Source organism: Rosa chinensis, chromosome 3, assembly GCF_002994745.2.
Source record: "Rosa chinensis cultivar Old Blush chromosome 3, RchiOBHm-V2, whole genome shotgun sequence".
Classification (NCBI taxonomy): Eukaryota; Viridiplantae; Streptophyta; class Magnoliopsida; order Rosales; family Rosaceae; genus Rosa; species Rosa chinensis.
The window spans coordinates 14,710,861-14,738,294 of record NC_037090.1 but is presented as its reverse complement, the minus strand read 5'-3'; the positions used below and the strand labels follow the sequence as shown (position 1 = coordinate 14,738,294).

The 27,434-nt window shown below is 38.3% G+C and overlaps 1 protein-coding gene across 4 annotated transcripts; it reads left to right on the top strand.

Moving 5' to 3' along the window:
• Positions 1–500: 500 nt before the first annotated feature.
• Positions 501–11,337, top strand: LOC112192654 (interactor of constitutive active ROPs 2, chloroplastic). 4 transcript variants are annotated; one of them, XM_024332481.2, is made up of 5 exons: positions 501–884; positions 2,055–2,130; positions 2,651–2,819; positions 3,017–4,146; positions 10,471–11,337. In XM_024332481.2, the coding sequence occupies exons 2-5, from the start codon at positions 2,111–2,113 to the stop codon at positions 10,994–10,996; spliced, it is 1,845 nt and encodes a 614-aa protein (XP_024188249.1). In that variant the 5' UTR covers positions 501–884; positions 2,055–2,110; the 3' UTR covers positions 10,997–11,337. The 4 variants fall into 4 exon arrangements, with proteins under 4 accessions (XP_024188249.1, XP_024188250.1, XP_024188248.1 ...); XM_024332482.2 differs by having other exon boundaries at positions 3,017–4,174; positions 10,499–11,337; XM_024332480.2 differs by lacking the exon at positions 10,471–11,337 and having other exon boundaries at positions 503–884; positions 2,050–2,130; positions 3,017–4,929.
• The last annotated feature ends 16,097 nt before the right edge of the window (positions 11,338–27,434 follow it).

Below are 27,434 nucleotides of genomic sequence, written 5' to 3'. Positions count from 1 at the left end.
AAAAGAAAAAACCGATAGTTGAACTCTTATATTGATATGAAAATTAAATAAAGTTAATCCTTCTACCATAATACCATATTGAATACCAGAGTGTTAGTGAGGACAAGAGTTTCCGTTAATCATTCTGTTATTGATTCAAAACACATTTTGTCTGTGTTGTGTGGACAGCAGTTTCTTAACCCACCATATGAGGATTCCTATTGCACCGAAAACAAAGGAAATTAAGACCCCAAGGTAGGCCTAACAGGAACAGATTAATTGGGATTAGTTTAATAAGCAGCAGCTAAACAATAAATAATCAAAGCACGTCAATTTTTTTTTTTTTTGCATGTTGGAACTTGGATGAGAGCAGGGCACACTGAGCTTGCTATTCTTCACCCAAAAAAAAAAAAAATTTGGTAGCTGTAGAAATCACATACACAGACCCACCACCATACCCCATGTGATTTGGAGCGTCAGGGACAGAGAGAGTCACATAGGCTTTTGAGTAATAAGGAGCTCTCATTTATGCTCTGAATAATAATAAAAGCCATTTTAGCTATTGCTTTGCTCTGTTTCTCACTTCCCTTCACCACTGACAAAAGCAAAGACCTGGGAAGAGAAAGGACTCTCTTACTCACTCACTTGGGAATTGAGCATAGAAAGAAAGAAACCCAAGAGCCTACAATACAAGACCAAACCCTCCCAATGCTAAAACACAAGCAAGAGACAAAACCCACTCACCTTTTTCTTTTCTTTCTCAGAGCTCAAAACTTTAGGTCCTCTAGCTGTTTGACAAACATTAGGTGAACTTTAACTCGGTACCCCATATCAATTGGTCTAGGTTTATTACTACTAGCAAAGCAGAGGTACAGCCGCCTGAGCTCTGTGTCTAGATCTTTCTGGTAAGACCTCCTTGTCATTCTGGAGTGTTTCTCATTTTATACCAACCTCCTTTTTTTTTGTCTGTTCACTATGTGTTATGCTTTCTGGGTTTAAAGTAGCTTGTGATCAGTTTCAGCTTCTGGGTTCCTTTGGGTTTGCTTGGTCCTTATATGATCCTTTTGTTGTTCTAATTTGAAGTTTTGGGTAACTTGATATTGAATAAGCATGTGGTGGTTGAGCTGAAAGGCTCTTGCTTTGCGATTTTTGGTTTCCAAGCACCCTTTGGTTTTGAGTGTTACTGGAGAAGAAGAGTTGAAGTTCTTTTCTTTTCATGTTTTGGTTCAAGGTTCAACAAAACAGAGTTTTTTTTTTTGGCATAAGACTCTGTTTTCACAGTTTCTCGTAAAGCTGTTCAATTGCTAAATTTGCTTTAGATCTGTCATACAAATCCAGTAGATCTAAGCATTTCATTATATATTTGTTCTGTGATGCTCGTCTTTCATTATCTATCAAAGTGCGGCGGTATTTTCCAATATAGCAAAAGGGAACATTGAAGAACACTTGAAATTTTATTTGCTTATGTATTGATGCATTTTGAAGAAATATCATGTTTTTGTTTTTTTTAGTTAGCAAAGTGTTAATTAAGGAACACTTGGGTTTCATCAACTAAACAAAAGTGTGTTTGAATGCCCCACGGCCCACACCCAATTAATAATTCACATAAAGACCCTGTTTTTGTCATGAGCAAGAGCAACCCTATGTCTGGTCACTTTTGTCATTTACTAATTGGCGTTGGCCCATTGTTGGCTTTCATTCCAAAAAAAAATCATGTGTTTGCAACATAGTATGGCACAGAGTAAAAAGGAGGGAAAAGGAGAAAGGGAATTGAAAAAGGTTGCGACATAGTTTGCTGCATGATACTCAATGAATCTTGCAGATGCAGCTTTCCTATACTTTTCCTTTTTAATATGGTTGAGCTTGGTTGGTGGTAGTGGTGGTAGTTTCTGTAAACTTTCTTTTAAGGCAGGTGTGTTGTTTGTTAGTTAAATGGTGTACTAAATACGGATCTAAGGTGACCTTGCTTTATGAACCCTACTACTCATGGGGCTTCATAATTCATACATATCTATATATATGAAATTTTGTTTTATGTTTCTTCCTCATACAAAGAGTTCTCTGAAATACTGCAGGTGTTGTGGGTCACTGGATTTGAAAGGACAGCACTTTCACCAACTAGTAAACGAAGATGCAGACTCCAAAAGCAAAGTAAGGTTACCATTTATTTGTTTGATTCTGTTGTCTTCTGTTATCTATATTAGTCTTCAATTCACTCTCTTCTTCACAAGAAAATTTACAGACCTCAGGTAAATTGAAATTTTGATTTATAAGTCTTGTCGATTTTCCCCTGCCTAAATTGTATAGCTCTTTTTGTATCTAAAAGGAAGTAGAACAAATCTAAAGAAAGTATTGCTTTGAAAAATGCTTGAACTGTGAACTAGGAGAGTCAATTTCCAATATATCTAAGAGATAGTGGCAAATGCTTGTGTAAATTGTCCTTAATTGGGTACAGATATGTTGAAACAAAATTAGCATCAAACTAGTTCACTTTCTTACTTTAGCCCCGTTATATAAGTACTTCTAGCCAGTTAATATCCTTTCATTATTTTCTCCTCTTCAGCTCTTGTTCTTGATCAGTTTTTGCCGTCAGTAGCAGCAACTTGTCCTTTCTTTTAATCTTGCATGCATGTCTTTTTTATTTTTAACTGCCTTTCTTATTGGAGAACAGAAGTGGCTCTTTGGAAGTGCCTCAAAGAAAATCTCCAGCAACACCTAAAACTGCCAAGACATCTGGATCAAATCCTGATTCAGTATCCTCTCCGAATATGGCAACTAGGACCCCAAAAGGAAGTCCAAAAGTCACTGAACGCAGGTCGCCACGAAGTCCAGTATCCGAGGTATTCTGTGATAACTTATGAATAGCAGGCTGTCTAGTATGTTTCTTATCACACAAACCATAGTTAATTGCACCCATCACTGTTTGTTGTAATCGTCTAGCCTCTCTTTAATACAGACATTCTTGGTTTCTTTTATGCTCAGTTGTTTTAGAGATTACTTGCTCATTTGATTCCCCTTTCCATTATGTGAGCTACAGAGGAAGCTGCCAAAAAGAGTGTCAGAATTGGAATCACAACTTTCTCAGTTGCAAGAGGATCTGAAGAGGGCAAAGGACCAGTTAAACTCATCTGAGTCAGCGAAGAGGCGATGCCAGAAGGAGGCTGAAGAAGCCAAGAACCAGCTATTAGCAATGTCTGCAAAGCTTGAAGAGTCTGAACAGCAACTGCAGGAAATTTCTTCTTCTGAAGATGCTCGTATTCAAGAGCTCCGTCAACTTTCTCAGGATCGAGATAGAGCATGGGAATCTGAACTTCAGGCTGTTCAACAGCAGCGTTCGATGGATTCCACTGCCTTGGCTTCTGCCATTAATGAAATTCAGAAGCTAAAGGGTCAGGTGGAAATGGTGGCGGACTCTGAAGCCACCCAGAGGAGGCATGCAGAGTCAGCAGACGCTGAGATCCAGACCTTGAGAATGGAACTTTCTGAAACTCTCTCCCTGGTTGAGAAATTGAAAACTGAGCTAAGTGATTGCAAAGAATCTGAAGCCAGGGCCGTAGAACTTATAGACAGTACTCGTATGCAATTGGAGAGGGCAAATGCAACCATAGAATCGCTCCAATTGGATAGGACCAAAGGGTCAGAGTACTGCAACACTTTATCATTGGAGTTGGAGCAGTCTAAAGATCGCATTAAATCACTGGAGAGTCTTGTGAGCAAACTACAGGCAGAAGTTGCTATTAGTAACAGCAATCAATTGGTAAACTCTTCAGGCAATATTTCAAAACTTTCTCAGGGAGATGACCAAACTGAAGAAACAGTACAGTTAAAAGAAGAGCTGAATTGTTTGAAATATGAAGCGAGTCAATTGAGGTCTGCATTAGAAGCGGCTGAGATGAGGTACCAAGAAGAATATATTCAGAGCACGCTGCAGATTAGAAGTGCATATGATGAAGTTGAATCTACAAAATCTGAATCATGTCAGAGGGAAGCTGAATTGGCATCAGAACTGAAGCAAGCAAGGGCTCATGTTGAAGACTTGAGCACTCAGCTGATGGATAAAGAAAATCAATTGCAGAGTATATCGGAGGAAAATGACAGGTTGAGCTTGCAAATTGAGAAAAATCTATCAAGTGAAGGGGAATCTGAACTTGCAACGGAGCTGAAGAAGTCGGAAACCGCAGTGGTAGAGTTGAAGGCCAGTTTGATGGATAAGGAGACAGAATTGCAGAACATCGCTGAGGAAAATGAAATGCTGAAGATTGAACTTAAAAACAAGGAAATGGAGAGGAACAATGTCAATGACGACGCTGTTGTTTCAGCTGAAGGGGAGGCAGAGCGAGAGGCTGTAATAAAGGTTGGCCATTTAACTGAAGAAGCTGATAAAAGTACACAGAGAGCAGCACGAGCGACTGAGCAGCTGGATGCAGCACAGGCTGCAAATTCTGAATTGGAGGCTGAGTTAAGGAGGTTAAAGGTGCAGTCAGATCAGTGGAGGAAGGCCGCTGAGGCGGCTGCTGCTATTCTTTCAACAGGAAACAACGGGAAGTTTGTGGAGAGAACAGGTTCTCTTGAAAGCCACTACAATCCCCTGAGTTCACCTTATTCAGAAGACTTGGACGATGACTCGCCAAAGAAGAAAAATGTGACCATGTTGAAGAAGATTGGTGTTCTATGGAAGAAGGGCCAAAAGTAGATGTAACTATGCGACAGGTTTGGTATCATTATCAGTTATTGCTACGTTGGGTTCTGTATGTCGTGTTATTCTGTGGTTTTCCCTTAATTGTATTCTTGACGGGTGTTTTGGAAGGTGTTAGCACCTGAGTTTCAGATGAAGTTCAAGATAGTTCTTTGCAGGTTGTATAGGTATGTGGAAACTAGTGAACTGTGAATGTACCCTTTTCCCTTATGTATGCTGTGGCTATGAATGAACTTGATAAATGTTGTATCTTATTTCTGAGTCTTAAACTTCATGTTAGTAGGGAAAAAGATACAAACAGTACCCAACTTATGGGCCACTAGTAACTTTCGTACCTCAACTTCAAAAACTATCACTTTAGTACTCAGGTTATCTAGCCCGACCCAACTTTAGTACCTAAAACACTGTTGGCCGTTACGGAGTTAGTAAATTGTCAAATTTTGAGGGGTATTCTCGTCATTTCACTAGATTTCTTCTTCTTCTTCTTCCTCAAGCTCTCTTCATTTTCTGCTGGGCGGGCTGCACAGGCGCGGGGCGCGGGTGGGCTGCGCAGGCGTGGGACACGGGGAGCGGGGCTGCTGATGTGGGGGCAGTAGGTGTTGTGAGTGCAGGCGGGGAGCTAGGTGATGCGCTGGGCGAGGTTGGGCAGCGACTCGGCCTGGTGTGCTGATCTGGCCGGCTATGGGGCTGCTGCACGGCAGGTGGGGCTGGAGAGGAGGAGGCGCGGGGCTGTTATCAACTAAAACCTCAAACCCCACAGCCGCATCTCTTCAGACTTCAGTTCTCTCTTTCTCTCTTCGCGTCTCTGCTGTTGTTTTGCTTCTTCGCGGCTTCCTCAACGAACGAACGACCAAGACTTGAAGGCTTGAACTCCAGATTGAAGGCTTGAAGCTTGAACTCCAGATTGAAGAGAAGGCTTGAACTCCGATCCAGATTGAAGGCTTGAACTCCTTGAATCTTGAAGGTCGATTTAATTCCCATGTGCATGCTACAGTTGCTGCACGCCTCTCCCACTCTTAAAAAATAAAACTGCTCACCCACTATCTGTTTAAAGTTTAAAACATGGGAATTGTTTATGAAGGAGGAGAGAGAGAGAGAGTACCCATGTGAGGGTCGGTTTGCAGGAGGAGAGAGAGAAGGAAAAAAAAAAAAAAAAGAACAGTACCATGGTGTGAAGGAGAAGAGAGATGAACTGTGGAAGGTGGGGTCGGTTTGCAGGAGAGAAAAAAATGAACAGTACCATGTGAGGGTCGGTTTGCAGGAGGAGAGAGAGAAGGAAAAAAAATTAAACAGTACCAGGGTGTGAAGGAGAAGATAGATGAACAGTAGAATGACAGATTTACCCTTACAAAGTTAACACCGTTAATGGCGAAGTGGACGGCATGTATGAATGTTGGGTCGGGCTAGATAACCTGGGTACTAAAGTGATAGTTTTTGAAGTTGAGGTACGAAAGTTACTAGTGGCCCATAGGTTGTGTACTGTTTGTATCTTTTTCCCATGTTAGTAAAGCGTATGTACGTATGCATGGGCAAGAAAATAGGAAGTAATATTTTATTTTGGGTTATTATCACAAATGGTGTCTGAACTTATCATCTATTTTATCGATGGTACCTGAACTTCAATTTTGATTACAACTAGTACCTGAACTTTTTGATTTCATTTTAAATGGTACCTAAGGCCACCTTCGATCATTATTCCGGCCAAAAAAGTCAAATCTAAAAAGACAAAAAGCAAAAAAACAAGTTCAAGGCATGTCTATTACCAAAAAATCATTACTATATATGTTCGCAACCATCGAAATCATCAAAAATCATCACTATGATTGCCTCCCATGCAGTTTTTAGTCGGAATAGTGATCGGAGGTGGCTCTAGGTACCATTTAAAATGAAATCGAAAAGTTCGGGTACTGGTTGTGATCAAAATTGAAGTTCAAATATCATCGATAAGATTGAGGTATAGTTCATGTACCATTTGTGATAATAACCTTTTTATTTTGCTATTGGAGATGTGTTGAGAAACTCATTTTGGTATATACTGGGCCAAATGAATTTGCTGTCATCCACAAGAAAAAATACCTTAATATCTGTGTTTGCTTCAGTTTTACAAAATTGTATGAATTGCATGGCTAAACCTATGACTTTAATTTACCCTAATTTAATAATGGAACTAATTTTATTCAGCAGGTGTACTCAGACAATTTAATAAGTATTTAAAGAATGATTATTTTTGTTTTCTTTCTTAAAAATGGAAGTCTAGTGAAGATAATTGTTAAGATTAAGAAAAAGATAACCGACGAAACATAGAGATAAGAGATGCAACGACCCTACTAAAGATTTTTTCAATGATTTGAGACACAATAATTTTGTAAGGGCTTCAACAAAACCTTTCAGACCAAAAAAGGAACCTTCGCCTATAATGGAACAAAATATAAACTTGCCAGAATTCAGAGCTTCTAATATGAGACAAAAACATTTGCTTCTCTTCACCAATCATAGACACCTAAAAATACCTAATACAAATCAAAATTTGAGTTTCTAAACATGAAAGACAAAAGAATATGGATCTCTTACCAATCATGGTTCATGCACACTAGAAATGATATTGCGTAGTCTAATTATCTTGTCTTGACTTTCAAAAGCCATTTTCATAATCAAATACTGCATAAATCACGCTGTGTACCAATCGAAAACCCCAAATCCAAATTCTACGAACGTTTGGAGATGTGGAATAAAGAGGATCATATCCTTTTGTTATTCTCTTCAATTCAGATAAGTTTGAACTAATTATCCAAAAGTCCCATTTGCCCATTAGGCCCTATAGATTGGGACAAGTCACCAGTGAGTCCATTATCCCTCCAATTCATATAGGGTCGTTTTCTTTTCTTTCTCTCTTCCTTTTTTGTTGTTGTTGTTGTTGTTGTCTGAAAACTCATATCTAGGGTTGGTAATGAGAATTCAAGGGATCAAGAATAAATTCATGGCGCTCGAAACATTTTAATACATTGCTTTTTAACTAATATAAAAATAAAATAAAAAATTAATCGAACTTATTGCATAGCACCATACGAAATTCCGTCAAAATTATTATTTTAAGCAATTGAGAAACTAAGATCAAAATATGAAAAATCCAATAATAAAAATAAAATTGAAAGATTATAAATTACCTACGAAGAAACTTGAAATTTTTGATGTCACTAATAGAAGAGTATAGAACTATCCAAAAAAAAGAGAGTATAGAATTGAAGAAGTTAGAGATGAAATTAAGCCTTTTAATTTTGGGAGAGGATCCTCTCTTAAGCTAGTGTTTTACCTGAGCTACCTAAACTTTTCAGCAGATGAATATATGTGTCTATTGTTAGATCTAATGGTCTACCATAAATTTGGTTTTCATTTTGCTTCTAAAGTTCACTTTTCCTCTACTATTGCCAATATTCTTTTTCTTTTCTCTCTCTGCTGCGCACTCTTCTAGTTCCAATTGTTCATCCTTCATCCTCCACCCATTAAACAAGTCCCTTTTGTTTCAATTTAAGAAAACAACACCAACTCCATCGAAATTTAAATAAATCAAGAGCCATGGAAGGTGGTTTGGTTTCGTCTGGGATGATTAGGTATGGGATTGTGATGAAGACAGCGAGCGAAAAGAGTAGCCAAATCGAAAGACAATGGGAAGTTAGCAGTTGAGACCTTCTAATGCAAGATCACTCTATATTCTCTTCTCTTCTCAATCTTGTCATTTCACAAGGTTATAGAAGACAAAAAACTCTCTGCATTGAACTAAGAAGACCAATTCAAATATCGTCGATAGAAATTTTCGAAGAAAAATTCAATAAAAATTGCTTGTCCGCAAGAAAGGCTCCATGTTCCCCCAACCCTATCAACATTTTGATTCTTCCAAATAGAGATGGTACTGCTGTAGGAACAATTCCCTTATGAGAAACTAATTTTAGGGATCAACCTAAGACACTATTTAATGGAATTTTTGTATTGATTTCAGAAAATCAAATCTTTTTCCATACCAAATTACAACAAAATCCACTTCAATTAATTGCTTATTGTATATATTGGTGTTGATGACTGGTAAATTCATGGCGCAATTTGTACAACCCAGTGGGCTGTATGAGAGAAAGGAAGACCACAAGGAAGAAAGATAACAAAATCAGTGAAGAAAACACGAGAGCAAAAACTACGATCGGCGCATAATTGCTGATGACTTTAGAACAACAAATTGGAAGCAAATCTTGATAAAGCATTGAAATAAAGCCGCAATCGTTGATGGCTTTAGAAGAACAAATTGCAAGAGTCGAGAGAGCGTGTGTGTGTGTGTGAAAGGAGAACTGAAGAACGAAAAAGAACTATTTGTTCTAGGCCGTTGGATATGATATAGATACATGTCGTTATTTGGTCCAAAGCTTAGAAAGCTCAGGACAATAAAGAGATGGGATATCTTCACAAATGGTGTATGAACTTTAGACATTTCTACACTTTAGTGTACCAACTTTCATAACTATCAGAATGATGTATCAAGTTTGCTTCAATCTTTCATTTTGGGGTACGCCGTTAAATTTTCAGTTATCTTTGCAAAAAAAAAAAAAAAAATTATCTTTTCTTTAGTTTTGTCAGTTTTTATTTTTATAAAGATAACGGAAAATTTAACCGCGTACACCAAAATGAAAGATTGGAGCAAACTTGACACACAATTCTGATAGTTATGAAACTTGGTACACTAAAGTATAGAAATGCCTAAAATTCATACACCATTTATGATGTTTTCCCTAAAGAGATTAGGAGATGATAGGCGTGTCCTTTAATCTTTCTCTTCCATTTGGGATTTTTGTTTTTTTTTTTACCGATGCGAACGAAATGAGAACGGTATAAATAGTAAAAACATAATTAATGACTTCTGCCACAAACTTTCGTGGCCAAAAGTTTGTCCATCTATATTTTGCTTTTTATGGATTTGTTTTTTTTTTAGTGAAAATGTCGCTGACAAAATGTCTTCTTTTCTAATTTTTTATGTGAGTCTTTGAGCAACAAGCCGACAACTAATTCATCAGCAAAGATGTATCCAGGGGTGGCCCTGAGGGTGTGCAAGGTGTGCCACCGCACAAGGCCTCCGAAAATTGGAGGCCTCCGACTTCGAGTTTCAAATACGTATATGTAGGTATTAGTCAATATATTGAATTTAGTTTCCAAAATGACTACAAAAGCAAGTCTTGTGCAGCTGGTAGGATGGCAAATGCGCGCGCGCCTTCATTCCCTTTGGTACAGTTCGAGTCGTGGGCTTTGTTTTTTAATCTTCCTTTCTTCTTTTTTTCTTTTTTTGTTTTTTTTACTTTCCTATTTTATTATACCCATTCATTTTCTTTAAGTTATTATGCAACGAACATAAGAACTCGGTCAAATTTTCGCACTAGGTCTCTGAATTCTCAGGACCGGCCCTGGATGTATCGCTTCTTAATTTTTTTTTAATTAAATTTTTTTTATTGAAGTCTTTTGTCACTAAATGATTCATAGGCAACTGTACATATCTATTTATTGGAGTATTTTGCTGACAATGTTACGTCAGTAAACATGTGTTCATTTTCATATTTAAATTTTTTTTTTTTTTTGAGCTCATTGAGTTAAGCTCATAGGCCCATAACCTAAACCTAGTGTCCGACCATGTCTAGCGTCGGTCTAGGGCCAGGCATAGTGTTCCTTTTTCTTTGGGTTTCTTTCTGCGGCATGATTGGGAGCATTGGAGAACGGTTGCGGCATTGGGTTATGGTTTCTGGGTTTGGACCTTGGCCAGTTTGGTCGGAAACCGCAGTGGTAGAGTTGAAGGCCAGTTTGATGGATAAGGAGACAGAATTGCAGAACATCGCTGAGGAAAATGAAATGCTGAAGATTGAACTTAAAAACAAGGAAATGGAGAGGAACAATGTCAATGACGACGCTGTTGTTTCAGCTGAAGGGGAGGCAGAGCGAGAGGCTGTAATAAAGGTTGGCCATTTAACTGAAGAAGCTGATAAAAGTACACAGAGAGCAGCACGAGCGACTGAGCAGCTGGATGCAGCACAGGCTGCAAATTCTGAATTGGAGGCTGAGTTAAGGAGGTTAAAGGTGCAGTCAGATCAGTGGAGGAAGGCCGCTGAGGCGGCTGCTGCTATTCTTTCAACAGGAAACAACGGGAAGTTTGTGGAGAGAACAGGTTCCCTTGAAAGCCACTACAATCCCCTGAGTTCACCTTATTCAGAAGACTTGGACGATGACTCGCCAAAGAAGAAAAATGTGACCATGTTGAAGAAGATTGGTGTTCTATGGAAGAAGGGCCAAAAGTAGATGTAACTATGCGACAGGTTTGGTATCATCATCAGTTATTGCTACGTTGGGTTCTGTATGTCGTGTTATTCTGTGGTTTTCCCTTAATTGTATTCTTGAAGGGTGTTTTGGAAGGTGTTAGCACCTGAGTTTCAGATGAAGTTCAAGATAGTTCTTTGCAGGTTGTATAGGTATGTGGAAACTAGTGAACTGTGAATGTACCCTTTTCCCTTATGTATGCTGTGGCTATGAATGAACTTGATAAATGTTGTATCTTATTTCTGAGTCTTAAACTTCATGTTAGTAAAGCATATGTACGTATGCATGGGCAAGAAAATAGGAAGTAACATTTTATTTTGCTATTGGAGATGTGTTGCAAAACTCATTTTGTTATATACTGGGCCAAATGAATTTGCTGTGATGCACAAGAAGAAATGCCTTAATATCTGTGTTTGCTTCAGTATTACAATAATGCAGTTCAGTTTTGTATTAATTGCATGGCTAAGCCTATGACTTTAATTTACACTAATTTAATAATGGAACTAATTTTATTCAGCAGGTGTACTCAGACAATTTAATAAGTATTTAAAGACTGATTATTTTTGTTTTCTTTCTTAAAAATGGAAGTCTTGTGAAGATATATATGATTCCAACTTTGAGAATTTAACTCACACAGCGCCGCTAGGGAGAGAAACCCTAGGCAAAACAGAAAGTGAGCGGCGCCTGTCCGGCGGCGCGCCCTCCGGCGTCGTCGTCGGACGGGACAGAAGGGACTATGTACCCGATTGTGAGAGGTCCAGTCGGAGAAGAGATTGCGGGGGATGACGGAGCAAACCAGATCGTTTGGCGACATCGACGTTGGCGGCAGGCAAGTAGGATCGGTATTGCTCTATCCGAGGGAGGAGCGCGGACGGCGGGGGGGTGGTTCTGCGTTAGAGTGGCGGGCTCGGAGGTCTCTTGGCGGTGATGACCGGGTGGCGGCTTCGCTGGTTTCTTTGGGCTTTTGATCCAGTCAGTTTGCTTCGATCTGATTCGGAAGGTTTGGGTTGGGTCTGGGGTGGGGTGGGGTGGGGCGCCTTGCCTGCGTAGTGGGGATGATGGAAGGTTGGTGTCAAGGCGGTGGCGGCGGAGCTGCCGGTGGCGGGACGATGGGATCTGTCCTCCGCTCCTTCAGGGGTGATGGCTGGTTCGATATTGATCTGGTTTACGGCGGAAGGGAAGATGGTATGATGCTGGCGGCTGTCAGTTTCCAGTGGTGGCGAGTGTTTCGGCGGTGGCGGACTGGGCCTTAATCTGAGTGTGGGCCCGGCCTGGGCCTGGTGGTATTTGGGCCTGGGTTTTTTTGTTTTAATGCTATTAGTTTTGTTTTATTTGGCAGTTGATGTGTAGTCAGTAATAAGGCACTACTAAGAATGTGGCAGCGACAATCTTCTCTTTCGCAGTCTCGGGGTAGTTCCTGTTCTGGAGTTGGGTCAGCAGCGGTGGCGAAAACGTCTGGCTATAGACAATCATCCTTGGCCTTCTAGTGGGTCCTTCCTGTCTGGGATCGAGTTGGAGCGATGGCGATTTGGAGCAGTGGTGGATGGATGGTGTTGCCAATAGGGTGGTGATGGTGTTTTCTTTAGTCCCAGGTCTGAATGTCTGGCAATTCTTTTGGTCGAGTTTAGGTCACAATGAGTGTTGGCTTGGTCGATTCAAAGCTGGTCAAGAGGACTCTGGTTGGTGAGTTTAGTGTCGACACAAGTGAGTTGTCCAGTTTAGAGTTCTTATTGGCTGGACGAGAGGTGAGCTGTCAAGGATTCACTGCTCCTGTGCTTTTTGTCTTTGTCATACAGTTGTAGTGCCAGTTTAGAGTCAGTCACTATAGAGTTCCAGTGTGAAGTCTAGAGGCCATTTCTGGTTAAGAGATGTCGCCTAAAACTCGTTGTAAGCAGTTCATTATTAATGAAGTTCTTCTTTGATCAAAAAAAAAAAAAAAAGTCTTGTGAAGATAATTGTTAAGATTAAGAAAAAGATAACCGACAAAACATAGAGATAAGAGATGCAACGACCCTACTAAAGATTTTTTCAATGATTTGAGACAATAATTTTGTAAGGGCTTCAACAAAACCTTTCGGACCAAAAAAGGAACCTTCGCCTATAATGGAACAAAATATAAACTTGCCAAAATTCAGAGCTTCTAATATGAGACAAAAACATGTGCTGCTCTTCACCAATCATAGACACCGAAAAATACCTAATACAAATCAAAATTTGAGTTTCTAAACACGAAAGACAAAAGAATATGGATCTCTCACCAATCATGATTCATGCACACTAGAAATGATATTGCGTAGTCTATTTATCTTGTCTTGACTTTCAAAAGCCATTTTCATAATCAAATACTGCATAAATCACGCTGTGTAGTGTTCCAATCGAAAACCCCAAATCCAAATTCTACGGACGTTTGGAGATGTGGAATAAAGAGGATCACATCCTTTTGTTATTATCATCAATTCAGATGAGTCTGAACTAATTATCCAAAAGTCCCATTTGGCTCTATAGATGGGGACAAGTCACCAGTAAGGCAGTTAAGTCCATTGTCCCGCCAACTCATATAGGGTCTTTTTCTTTTCTTTGTTTTGTCTGAAAACTCATATCTAGGGTTGGTACTGAGAATTCAAGGGATCAAGAATAAATTCATGGCGCTTGAAACATTTTAATACATTGAACTATTTGTTCTTTTTAACTAACTGATATAAAGCAAAACAAAAAATTAATCGAACTTATTGCATAGCACCATACGAAAATGAATATATTCCATCAAAAATTATTATTTTAAGCAATTGAGAAACTAAGATCAAATTATGAACAATCCAATAATCAAATTGAAAAGATTATAATTTGCCTATGAAGAAATTAACTTCCAATTTTTGATGTCACTAAAACGAAGAGTAAGAATTGAAGAACTTAGAGATGAAATTAAGTCTTTTAATCTTTCTCTTTCAATTGGGGTTTTTTTCTTTTTAGCGGCGAATGAAATGGAAACAGCCTAACTGGTAAAAACAGAATTAATGACTTCTGCCAACAAACTTTCGTGGCCAAAAGTTTGTCCATTTATATTTTACTTTTGGGTCCTTGACCAAAAACACCAAAATAACAAAAAATTATCTCACTTACCCTAGCAATAGTTTTTTCTTCCCACCTACACAATTTAACAGCAAATGACTATTTTGCCCTAAATACAATTAATAAATTACAGCTTCGCCCACTCAATATCAATCTCTCTGACTCTCTCTCATCCGATCTCTCTCTCTCTCTCTCCTCTCTCCCCCATCTCTCCCAACTGACCTCCGGCTCTCTCTCCTCTGGCTCCGGCGATCGACCCAGCCCTCTCTCTCCTCCGGCTCCGGCGCTCGACACGGTCCTCTCTCTCTCTCCCCTCCAGCTCCAACGTTCGACACATGCCATCTCCCTATCTCCTCCAGCTCTAGCTCCAGCGACGATGCAGCAACTCGGAGATCGGAGGAATATACCGTCTTCGTTTCCGGTTTCATGTGGTGTCGTCTTCGTCCTCTCTCTCTCTCTCTCTCTCTCCCGTCCTTGTCCACGCCGGTGTCGATGCCGCAGTAGAGACCAGCCGAGGGCCTTCGAGCTTCAGAATGGAGCCCAGTTGTCGACGATGGGGATATGAACAACGACGCCGTCGGAGAAGCCATGGCCCTGTTGATCGATGGAGCAGACGGCAAAGACGGTTGCTGGCCTCACTCCGGCCGCAATCGGAACTAGAGTTGATTTTTTTTTTTTTTTTGGCAAAGTGTGTTTTGAATTTTGATTTCTAATGGCTGCTTTTTTTTTTCCTTTTTTTTTCTTTTTACTTTTTGGTAAAATAGGGGGTCAGAAGATGAAGAAGCAAAGAAAAAAAAGTTTCATCGAGGATAATAGATGTCTATTGGGAGGCAATAGACTCCCAATAGACGTCTACTGGAGGGCAATAGATGTCTTGAATTGGTGTAATCTCCTCTTTTTTTTCCTTATTCAAAGTTCTATTTGCCTAATTTTAGGAGGATTAGTAACTATTCCGCCAGTTGAAATGTCTATTGGATGGCAATAGACGTCTATTAGGGGGGGGGGCAATATATGTTTTGAATTGTTGTAATCACATCGTTCTTTTTTCTTTAATCAAAGTTTATTTGTCTAAATTTAGAGAGATTAGTTCTCATTCCGACTATCGAAAATTCTATTGGGAGGCAATAGAGGTCTATTGCCCCTCTATTAGGGGGCAATACATGGCTGATAGTCATCTATTGGGGGGAATACATGGTTGATAGTCATCTATTGGGGGCAAAAAAACTTTCCGGTGAGATTTTCAGCAAATTCTAGTTGGAGGTAGCAGGTGACTAGAATCCGGCGAAAGTTGACTGGAATCCTGCGGCCGGTGACCGGGCTCCGGCGAAGTCTCTCATGGTTTCTCTCTCTCTCTCTCTAAGTAACAAAGGGGTGAGGGTAAAATGGTATTAAAAAAATTAAAAAACAAAAAAAAATCTTAATGGGGTATTAGGGAAGACCTCCTTAGAGTGTTTTAGGTAAGAGGAAATTAAAAAAACTTAATAGGGTAAGTGGGAAAAAAATCTCTAAAAATGGTGTAAATGGACAAAAACCCTTTACTTTTTATGGACTGCTTTTTCTAGTGAAAAAGTCATTGACAAAATGTTTTCCTTTCTAAATTTTATGTAAGTCTTTGAGCGACAAGCCAACAACTAATTCGTCAGTAAAGATGTATCTCTTTTAAAAAAAAAAATTATTGGAGTCTTTTGTCACTAAATGATTCATAGACAAAGGTATATATATATAGTCCGGTTCTGAAGAGGACGTCCGCACTTTAGCGAAGTGCGGATGTCGATGCAACTGAGGAGTTCCAGGCAGCGATGGCTTGCAAAAGGGAGGTCGGAGGCATCCCGGACGGTTATGGCAGCGTTTGAGGTCGGAGGAGGTTGGGGTTGCAGGTTCTGGGCAGCAAGCTACAACCCTGTCGCCGGTGACTCCATCGACTGCAGACCACTCCGTCCTACCCCTGCCTTTCGTCCGCCAAGCCCCGCCGCTCCTTCGAAGCCCGAGCCAAGCTGCTGCGGCGACGTCCGCACTTTAGCAACAGTGCGGACGTCCTCTTCAAAACATTTTCGTGTGTGTGTGTGTGTTTATATATATATATATATTTTTTTTTTCTGAGATCATTGAGTTAAGGTCATAGGCCCATGCCTAATTCGTCTTGGTCCAAAGCTAGCCCTGATGATGATATTAGCTCAAGCGATCATGTCATTTGCTTCCTTTGGATTATGGCATTGCTCTTGGCACTCAAAATGCTAAACATGGCGTTTTGATGGGGACATATTCTTAAGAAATAATTTTAAGATTTTTAATACTTTAATGACAAGAAAATTATAAACACTCCACTGCTCATAGGTTTTTTTTTTTTTTTTTTTAAACTGAAAGTTGAATGCATTAGATCAATAGTCAAATTTGGCTAGAGACTAACAACACTTAAGAGCAAAGCAATTTCGCAGCTCATTACAACCAATACCGCTCACTTAAAGAAAGCCTAGTACATGCTATAATAACCTCGCCTCCTAAGGAAAAATCAATCATCTATGCCTCACTTGCTAGGCACGCAACAAACGACACATAGAAACATCTCAGAAAGCTCCTAGAAGCTATCATCCCACACCCTATACTTGAAAATAAATGTAAATAAACTTAAAAGAAAGCCAACTCCTTCCCCTTAGGGTTAGAGTCACCGACATCAACCAAGTCTTCAGTCAAATTCTTCCTGGCCTTAGATGCCTTCCTTTTCTCATTACTTGCATCCTTGTTCTTCTTTCCTTTCCCAGCAGTCCCATAAGGCATCTTATTTAGGCTACCAGTAGGTCGTCCATGCTTCCTCTTAGTTGTCTTGAGCACAGCAGGTTCCACAACAAGTAAACCTATGGTTGAAGCATCAATGTTATGCTTACCAATAGCCAAACTCAGTCCTGGCTTTTACGGGGACACCGATACATCACTTGTTCTCTTCGTCCTTTTTCCAGTAATGGGTGATGCATGATCATTAGTTTCTTCAATTTCTCGAATGGTGACTTGATGTCGAGCCCTCTGTGGAAGGAAGCACCCTGCAGACACAGACACCAAAGTTGCAGCGATCCCAGCAAGAACCTGTGCTTTGAAAACCAGAGTAGGGCCACGGTTATTTGCCCTAGTCTCCGACGTCTTAACCATCAATGCTGCCTCTCCATCATCGCTTGTTTGCCCCCCCGAACGAGGTCCGACATTCCCAGCTCTATCCTCCAGCACCGGCCCATAACACGGTAACCCCACATGGGTTACAAAACCATACCTGTTGCGCCTTCCAAATAGTTTGTTGAAACGGAATCGAACGAGCACGTTCACTCGATCCTCCAACAGATAAAGGCACTGAGTGAGTATAGGCTGGGAAAACTCAATCTCCACCCTGACGCGCAACACACCGTGCCGGAAGGCCGCCCTATCCCACTCCTTGCGATCTCCTATGGTGCTGCCAATCATGCGCATCACCCCTTCCGATCTGAAGGCCGACGGAACATCCAGCAGTGTAACCCAATAGGAGGAACGCTGCTAGGCCTCATCAAAAAGCCTGCGGATCAAGTGGGCCGATGGAGGCCCGCCGGCCCTGAGGGCTAAAAGCCCGGCCCGGCCCATTAAAAGGCCCGCAAAAGCCCCCCTCGGTGGGTAGTGGGCCGGCCTGCAAAAACCCCGCCCGGCCCGCCAAAGGCCCGGCCCGTAAAAGCCCGTAAAATATTATATATATGTGTGTGTGTGTGTTTATATATATATGTAGATATGTGTGTGTGTTTATAAATATATATAGGGAAAATAATACAAACAGTACCCAACTTAAGGCCCATTCTAAATTTCTATACCCAACTTTTCAAAACTATCACAATGGTACGTGGAATTCCCAACCCGACCCAACTTTCATACACGCCGTCCAAGACGGTGTTAAGCTGCATGCTAGGTGGAGTATTTTCAGGGGTAAATCCGACCAAGTGGTTAAGTTTTTAAAGTTAGTATTAATAAATTAATAATATTAATAATTAATGAAGAGGGAGAAATTAAAAAAGAAAAAGTAAAGTATTAACAGTACTCTCTTTCTTCCTCATTGAAACCCAGAAAACCCATGTCCTCTCTGTCTCGTCCCCATTCAAATCCAACAAACACAGAAACATGCTATCAAGCAAAACCAAGAACTTATCACTCATAACTATCATATGATGGGTTTCGCATCAGGCAATTGCATTATTTGAAGGCACGTGATTTTTGATGAACATCAATTTCCCATGAAGTTCCATTCTTTTACAACCCATTCTTCATCACCCTCATATCATCATAAATCAACTTCTTGTCATTTATATCCACATTCCATCTCTCAGTCTTAGCAAAACCACATTCCAAAATCTCAACTGCAGCCCCATCACAATTCATATGTAATAATCAAGAACAAGCAAGCATTTTGCGAAAGCAAACCAAAATTACACACAAACCCAACTACCACCAATGTTGAAAACGCATCATTAAACACCCAAAACCCAGAAACATGAGCAAATTACAGAGCTGAGCAGCCCAAATGAAGATTGAAGACCCCTTCGACAGTAACAAAAACCAATTTCAGATCAACCTACAGATTCGAGGACTATAATCCTTCCTGCAAGCTTCTAGGACTATAATCCAGCTCCATCAAAATCAACCCAAAAATACTCAAACCAAGATGCAATCTTTGCATAAAAAAGCTTCAAACATTCCTACACAACAACCAAATCCAGAAAGCATGAATAAGAAACAAAAAAATTAGATATGAGGACGCAACTGCTTAGTCTTCCCTCCAATTAATCACGAAAGCCTCCACCTCCTAACATCCCCATCACTATTGTCTTCTTCATCTCGTCCCTGCCGTCGTTTTCGCCGTCCAATTTCTACGAATCGGGGCTGTTTCGCCGAAGAAACTCGATACCCAGGTCAGAAAATGCGGCAAAAAGCAACCCAAAGGTACTCACCTATAAATTGGGGAGGAGGATGGTTGCTGGTGTTTCAGAACAACTGGGTTCTGGTGAAATTGGGCCAGAGAGAGAGAGAGAGAGAGAGAGAGAGAGAGAGAGAGAGAGAGAGAGAGAGAGAGAGAGAGAGGCAGAGAAACAGAGAGGGAGAAATACGGAGAAAGAAAAGGGTCTGCTTCGCTGGAGGAGACAGACAAGGGCTGGGTAAGAAAATTACCCAAATACCCATCTAATTTTGGGGCGTAGCAGGTGGGTTAATGATAGGAGCATTTTAATGCAACGTTTTAACTGCATTTCCCTACATTTCTTACGTTATTTCCTTATTAAAATCCTGTTTAGGAAAGTTTCCATTCTTTGATTGGGAAAGTTCCTATTTGTAGAAAGTTTATATTTTTGTAGTTTCTATTTATCATTTTTAGTAAGTTGCCATTTTTCATTTTAGGAAAGTTTCTATTTTTCTTATTAGTTTCTATTTTTAGGACCTCCAAGCAAGTGGAAAATCTTGAGGAGGAAAATCAAAGTTGCAACCAAGTGGAAAATCTTGAGGAGGAAAATCAAAGTTGCAACCAAGTGGAAAATCTTGAGGAGGAAAATCAAAGTTGCAACTAAGTGGAAAATCTTGAGGAGGAAAATCAAAGTTGCAAGCAAGTGGAAAATCTTGAGGAGGAAAATCAAAGTTGCAACCAAGTGGAAAATCTTGAGGAGGAAAATCAATTCAAGTTGAACAAGTGATAAACAAGTGGGAAGATATTTTTTACAAATTTGTCTAACATATCTAGCCCTTCATTTATGTTCATCTCCACCCTCCATTCATCATTTTTTGGGCTATAAATACACTTCTCCTCTCACTCTCAAAATACCAATTCCTTCATCCATTTCATCTCCTTGTCTCACCATTTCCTCTCCATTTTCCTTAGTCACCATTTCCAACACCAATTCCTTCATCCATTTCATCTCCTTGTCTCACCATTTCCTCTCCATTTTCCTTAGTCACCATTTCCAACACCAATTCCTTCATCCATCTCATCTTCTTTGTCTCTCCATTTCCTTTCCATTTTCCCACACCAATTCCTTCATCCATCTCATCTCCTTGTCTCACCATTTCCTCTCCATTTTCCTTAGTTACCAATTCCTTCATCCATCTCATCTTCTTTGTCTCTCCATTTCCTTTCCATTTTCCCACCAATTCCTTCATCCATCTCATCTTCTTTGTCTCACCATTTCCTCTCCATTTTCCTTAGTCACCATTTCCTACAAAAATTCCTTCATCCATCTCATCTTCTTTGTCTCTCCATTTCCTTTTCATTTTTTATCTCCATTCTCTAGTTGCAAAGTTCTGCATTTTCAAGCAAGGAGAGGAAGAAGAAGAAGGAGCCGTGAAGATCATATCCTCCATCATCCACCTTGAAGGCTTGCTTCCAAGATTCAAGATCCAACCATCTAGCTCTCCATCTCCATCTCCACTCACGGTGTAATTCGTTCCTTTTCCTTGTAACCTTTTTGGTTTCCTTGTTTGATTTCGTATGAACTTGTTTCTAGTTAACCTAACGTTTAGGGCAAAGTTTAAGCCCAATTTCTATGTTTAAATAAAGTTTTCGAATTCTATAATTGTGATTCTAAGTTGCTTATGTGAGTTTGTTCGATTGAATTTGCTTGATAGAAAACTTTTATATGTTTATCTTATTTGGGTCGACACTTATAGGATTTGCATGTAATTGGTGCTAGGTTTAAGAACATGAAATCGACTTTTCGTTTTGTGTAACTTGAATCAAAAGTAGTAAAGGTTCTGGACAAGAATCGAATTTAATTGAAGAGGATTGCAATTAGGTGGACTTTTCCATAACTAAGTTGTACACTTGAGTTGATAGCCTTTCTCTATGTCTAATGCGTTGAACATGTCATGATTGACTAGCTTTCTAGGGCTTGATTGCATGTTTGATAGGATTAATCTAGGTGCTTTCGCTTAGGTTAATTAGCATTGAAAAGTAAAATATGGGAAATCATTTGCTTTCGAATGTTTCACATGATCAACTCCTCTCTCATGACTTGGAAGAACAATTATAGGGTTTGAATCGAATTTGATTACATGGAATTAATTTTGATCTTTGTTCCTTATGTTTCACCCTTGTATATATGTTTTTACGTTTTCTTTATTTTATTTATTTTAATTTTAATTTTAAGAATCCTAATCCCCCCCTTATTTGTGTTTACTTGTATATATTTATTCTTTATTTTTGTAAATAATACGTTATTATTTTAATTCTTTATTTGTTTATACAATTGTATATATTTATATTCTTTATTTTATTTTTGTAAATAATACTTTTCTTTATTTGTTTCACAATTACAAGTGTACCCTCAATCCCCGGATAGAACGATCCCTATTTGCTTCTACTACTAACGATATTTCAGGGTTAAATTATGCGCTTGCTAAGAGCACATCAATTTTTGGCGCCGTTGCCGGGGATTGAAAAATCACTTGCTAAATTGTGTCATTTATTGTATATATTTGTTGTATATAAATTGTTTAAAACTTAGTTTAAATATTATTTATATTATTGAACACGAATTTTAATTGTAGGTTGTAAATTGAGAGGAATAGGTGAAGTCTCTTTTGTTAATATTGGCCTCAACCCCTTATTGGTACCTAGCTCAGGTCCCTTAAGGTTGAGGGCGGCCTTTATTAACACTTGTTGAACTGTCTTCACACTTATGAACTTTTTTCATCTTAGTAAGTATAGCCTATGTGGAATGGTGTCTAGGAAGGGGACAACGTTCATGACGGGTTTTTGAATCCAGAAGTGCTTGCAAATGGGCATAAACCACATTGTGGGAGTAGCTCATGCCAAAATGGATTTTTCCTCTCGTGTTCGCCCTCCCCCACCTGGCCATTTCAGTAAGGTTGCCCAAACGATTTGAAAGGGAGTTTGTGTCTAGGCGACTATACTTGGGCCGCACGTCCACTTGATTTACCGCTTGGAATTTGATTCGATATCAATAATGTTTATAATAAAAGAAATACTTGTGAATACTCTATACGTGTAAATTATTTTGTTGTTTCACACTTTAAACTTGTAAAAATACTTTTCACGTTTTATACTCACTTGAGTACTTAACTTGTGTCTTATGTACAATATACTTGTTAATTTTACTTGTAGTTTGTAATTAATAGTTATACTTGTTTTTATTTTGTATTTCTTTGTTAATTATAGTTACTAACTTTATTTAATGTAGGTACTGTCTGGCTGCAAGACATAAAATACAAGCGCTGCTTGGGAGGCAACCCAATTCCAACGTAGCTGTGGAGGAGTCGTCAACGCAGATTTGCTTTCTCTTTCCCTTTTACTTCTCCAATTTTCCTTTGTTTTAGTAGTCATTTTCGTAAATTTCATCCCTATATGCTTAAGTGTCTCATTGCATGCTAATAATTGATTACATTGAGGACAATGCAATATTTAAGTGTGGGGGAAGGGATTTATATTTGAGTCTTTTATTTTGAGTCATATATATTGAAAAAATACAAAAAAAATTTGAAAAATGTCAAAAAAAAAAATTTGTTACTTTTGTTTTTGTTTTTGAGTCTTAGAATGCCCTTTCAACTGTCTATGATGATTCTATATCTCTGAAATCATGATTAAAAGGGAATCACAAAATTGAGATAATTTTTAAAATGGTATTCTTTGGTTAATTGAGATATATGAAAAATGCATGCATGTGTAGTGGATATGGATTTCGTAACCTTGGTACAGAATATGAGCATGTTAGGATGAGTTTTGATTCATAAAAGCCCCTGTGAGATATTTGAGCCATGTCCCTTTTTCTTGGAGTGATAATTGAAAAATATATTCTTAATTTCTTGGCGATGTTTTGATGATCTCATTATTCTTTCATTTGATTGATTGCTTGCCATAGATTAAGTTTGATGGACTAGAAAATGCTAGAATTCGCTCTTGTGCTTGTTGAGACGTTTGTCAATATATGGCCCTGATTCTGGAAGGGATAGAGGCAACCTAGGAATTACCACCATTGCTAAATAAGCATGTGTCCCTATTTGTGCCCGTCGTGGGACTCCCTTAGATAAACCCCTTTGAGCTTACATTAAGCCTTTTCTTTCATCACCCTTAAATCCTTAACCCTGAACCTTAGTATAGCTACACTCCTACCCTTTGTTCTAAAAACTTAGCGGAGCTATCTTTTGAGACATACTACGTGGGTTTGGTGCTAAAGATGAAAAATTGAGAAGAGGTGAAAGTTCAAGTGTGGGGGTAGACTTGTCCATAAAGAAAACAAATATGTGAAAGCCGTGAAAAATGAAAAGAAAAAAATTGTGTACGGCTAGAAAAGAAAAGAAAGAAAAATGTTTATGGATTTTAGTCCCCCATACTTAGTGATTTTGGAGTTTACTTTGAACTGAAGGCCCACTACAGAAAAATTTGGCCTTTGTCCATTCCACTATAGTTCTAGGGAAGTTTACAATGAAGATTTGGCCTAACATGAAGACATTAGGCCCTTTTATGTTACCTCTAGGGAAAGTGACGTTTTTGCAATGCCTTGGTGGATTTCTTGAGGTCTCTACATCTACATGTGCTCTGCTAGGTTTTTAGGACACTTTGATAAATCCTTACCCTTCATTTCTTAAAACCGTGAGCCTTGGCCCCATTACAACCTTTAAGAAGACTTTCTTGATCCTTAAGATGGGACAACCCTTGATGTGGAGATGAGTTACAAGAGTTGAACCTATGGCTTGGGTCCATCCGTGCAAGTAGTTGATATCCTTCATGAGATCTTTTCAAAAAAAATTATATTCACAAAGTGCTTTTCGTTTCTTATATATGTGAGCTATTTGATTGCCTCAAAATATTTTCTCTCACATATAATTGAGTGATTATAAGCTTTTAAGCATTGTCTTGAATTCTGAGAGAAGAAAGAGTGGATATACCTTGTGAGGATATGAATCATACTTGTTCGAAGCATGCTTAACAGAAACCATCACCATTGTCACAACCAAGTCCTACTTGTGTATGTGTGGATTATATGTTTTAATTAACTCTTGAATATCTACATATTGATTCTTGGTTGAGTGCTAATCTTGATGTTGTGAAAGTAGGAGATTTCTGAGACAAAAAGTTGAAGGGCAATAGAGTCATTGTTTTTGTAGAGTCTTTAATTTTCGTTGAGTGTTAGTGTGTGTCTTAGTGTGATTTTGCTAAGGGACTAGCAAAAGCTAAGTGTGGGGGAATTTGATAGGAGCATTTTAATGCAACGTTTTAACTGCATTTCCCTACATTTCTTACGTTATTTCCTTATTAAAATCCTGTTTAGGAAAGTTTCCATTCTTTGATTGGGAAAGTTCCTATTTGTAGAAAGTTTATATTTTTGTAGTTTCTATTTATCATTTTTAGTAAGTTGCCATTTTTCATTTTAGGAAAGTTTCTATTTTTCTTATTAGTTTCTATTTTTAGGACCTCCAAGCAAGTGGAAAATCTTGAGGAGGAAAATCAAAGTTGCAACCAAGTGGAAAATCTTGAGGAGGAAAATCAAAGTTGCAACCAAGTGGAAAATCTTGAGGAGGAAAATCAAAGTTGCAACTAAGTGGAAAATCTTGAGGAGGAAAATCAAAGTTGCAAGCAAGTGGAAAATCTTGAGGAGGAAAATCAAAGTTGCAACCAAGTGGAAAATCTTGAGGAGGAAAATCAATTCAAGTTGAACAAGTGATAAACAAGTGGGAAGATATTTTTTACAAATTTGTCTAACATATCTAGCCCTTCATTTATGTTCATCTCCACCCTCCATTCATCATTTTTTGGGCTATAAATACACTTCTCCTCTCACTCTCAAAATACCAATTCCTTCATCCATTTCATCTCCTTGTCTCACCATTTCCTCTCCATTTTCCTTAGTCACCATTTCCAACACCAATTCCTTCATCCATTTCATCTCCTTGTCTCACCATTTCCTCTCCATTTTCCTTAGTCACCATTTCCAACACCAATTCCTTCATCCATCTCATCTTCTTTGTCTCTCCATTTCCTTTCCATTTTCCCACACCAATTCCTTCATCCATCTCATCTCCTTGTCTCACCATTTCCTCTCCATTTTCCTTAGTTACCAATTCCTTCATCCATCTCATCTTCTTTGTCTCTCCATTTCCTTTCCATTTTCCCACCAATTCCTTCATCCATCTCATCTTCTTTGTCTCACCATTTCCTCTCCATTTTCCTTAGTCACCATTTCCTACAAAAATTCCTTCATCCATCTCATCTTCTTTGTCTCTCCATTTCCTTTTCATTTTTTATCTCCATTCTCTAGTTGCAAAGTTCTGCATTTTCAAGCAAGGAGAGGAAGAAGAAGAAGGAGCCGTGAAGATCATATCCTCCATCATCCACCTTGAAGGCTTGCTTCCAAGATTCAAGATCCAACCATCTAGCTCTCCATCTCCATCTCCACTCACGGTGTAATTCGTTCCTTTTCCTTGTAACCTTTTTGGTTTCCTTGTTTGATTTCGTATGAACTTGTTTCTAGTTAACCTAACGTTTAGGGCAAAGTTTAAGCCCAATTTCTATGTTTAAATAAAGTTTTCGAATTCTATAATTGTGATTCTAAGTTGCTTATGTGAGTTTGTTCGATTGAATTTGCTTGATAGAAAACTTTTATATGTTTATCTTATTTGGGTCGACACTTATAGGATTTGCATGTAATTGGTGCTAGGTTTAAGAACATGAAATCGACTTTTCGTTTTGTGTAACTTGAATCAAAAGTAGTAAAGGTTCTGGACAAGAATCGAATTTAATTGAAGAGGATTGCAATTAGGTGGACTTTTCCATAACTAAGTTGTACACTTGAGTTGATAGCCTTTCTCTATGTCTAATGCGTTGAACATGTCATGATTGACTAGCTTTCTAGGGCTTGATTGCATGTTTGATAGGATTAATCTAGGTGCTTTCGCTTAGGTTAATTAGCATTGAAAAGTAAAATATGGGAAATCATTTGCTTTCGAATGTTTCACATGATCAACTCCTCTCTCATGACTTGGAAGAACAATTATAGGGTTTGAATCGAATTTGATTACATGGAATTAATTTTGATCTTTGTTCCTTATGTTTCACCCTTGTATATATGTTTTTACGTTTTCTTTATTTTATTTATTTTAATTTTAATTTTAAGAATCCTAATCCCCCCTTATTTGTGTTTACTTGTATATATTTATTCTTTATTTTTGTAAATAATACGTTATTATTTTAATTCTTTATTTGTTTATACAATTGTATATATTTATATTCTTTATTTTATTTTTGTAAATAATACTTTTCTTTATTTGTTTCACAATTACAAGTGTACCCTCAATCCCCGGATAGAACGATCCCTATTTGCTTCTACTACTAACGATATTTCAGGGTTAAATTATGCGCTTGCTAAAAGCGACATCAGTTAACGCCGTCATAGACGGCAGGTACGAATATTGGGTCGGGCTAGTTATTTTGGGTACTATTATGATAGTTTCGAAAACTTAGGTATAAAAATTTAGAATGGGCCTTACCTCAGGTACTGTTTATATTTTTTTCCCATATATATATATATATATATAGACACATATAGATATATATATTTGTGTGTGTGTTTATATATATGTGTGTGTTATATAAATATAGATATAGATATAGATATAGATATATATATATATATATAACACACAAATATATATATATATATATGTGTGTGTCTATATATATATATCTATATATATATAGACACATATAGATATATATATTTGTGTGTGTGTGTTATATATATATATGTGTGTGTGTGTGTGTGTGTTTATATATACACACACACACATATAGATATATATTTGTGTGTGTGTTTATATATATATATATATCTATATGTGTGTGTGTGTGTGTTATATATATATATATATATATACACATATATATGACTATATGTGTGTGTGTGTGGAAGTTCTTATACTTCTATATAAAATATGTGCTAATGTGCATATATATTCTACGTATCGGTTGACCAATCCGATCGGATTTGAAAATATGGTGAAATTGGTTAAATTTTTTACCACACTCATAATTTATTGTAATAAACTCATCCAACGGTCGGTTTTTTCATTTTCTTTGAATTGATAGGGGTTGCTCTTTGGAGTGTATGATATATAAATATAGGTTTATAAGAGTAACTACGTTTGACCTAGTTGATCTAATTTGAAACAAGAACCAAATTGGCTATATTTTCTACAATCACCATAAAACATTACAATCTCTCCATCGAGTGGTTGGTTTCTCCAAATTCATTTTCCACTTCATGGTTGCTTTTGAATGAACCTAAACAATTTAAATGCAAGGTATAAGTCATACAACTTTAGGAATAAAATTGGTATAGACCAATGTGTT

Coding starts and splice junctions, on each gene's coding strand:
- LOC112192654 (XM_024332481.2), top strand. CDS start 2,111: ATGCAGACTCCAAAAGCAAA. Junction 2,131..2,650: donor ATGCAGACTCCAAAAGCAAA/GTAAGGTTACCA, acceptor ATTGGAGAACAG/AAGTGGCTCTTTGGAAGTGC. Junction 4,147..10,470: donor CTTGCAACGGAGCTGAAGAA/GTCGGAAACCGC, acceptor TTGGCCAGTTTG/GTCGGAAACCGCAGTGGTAG.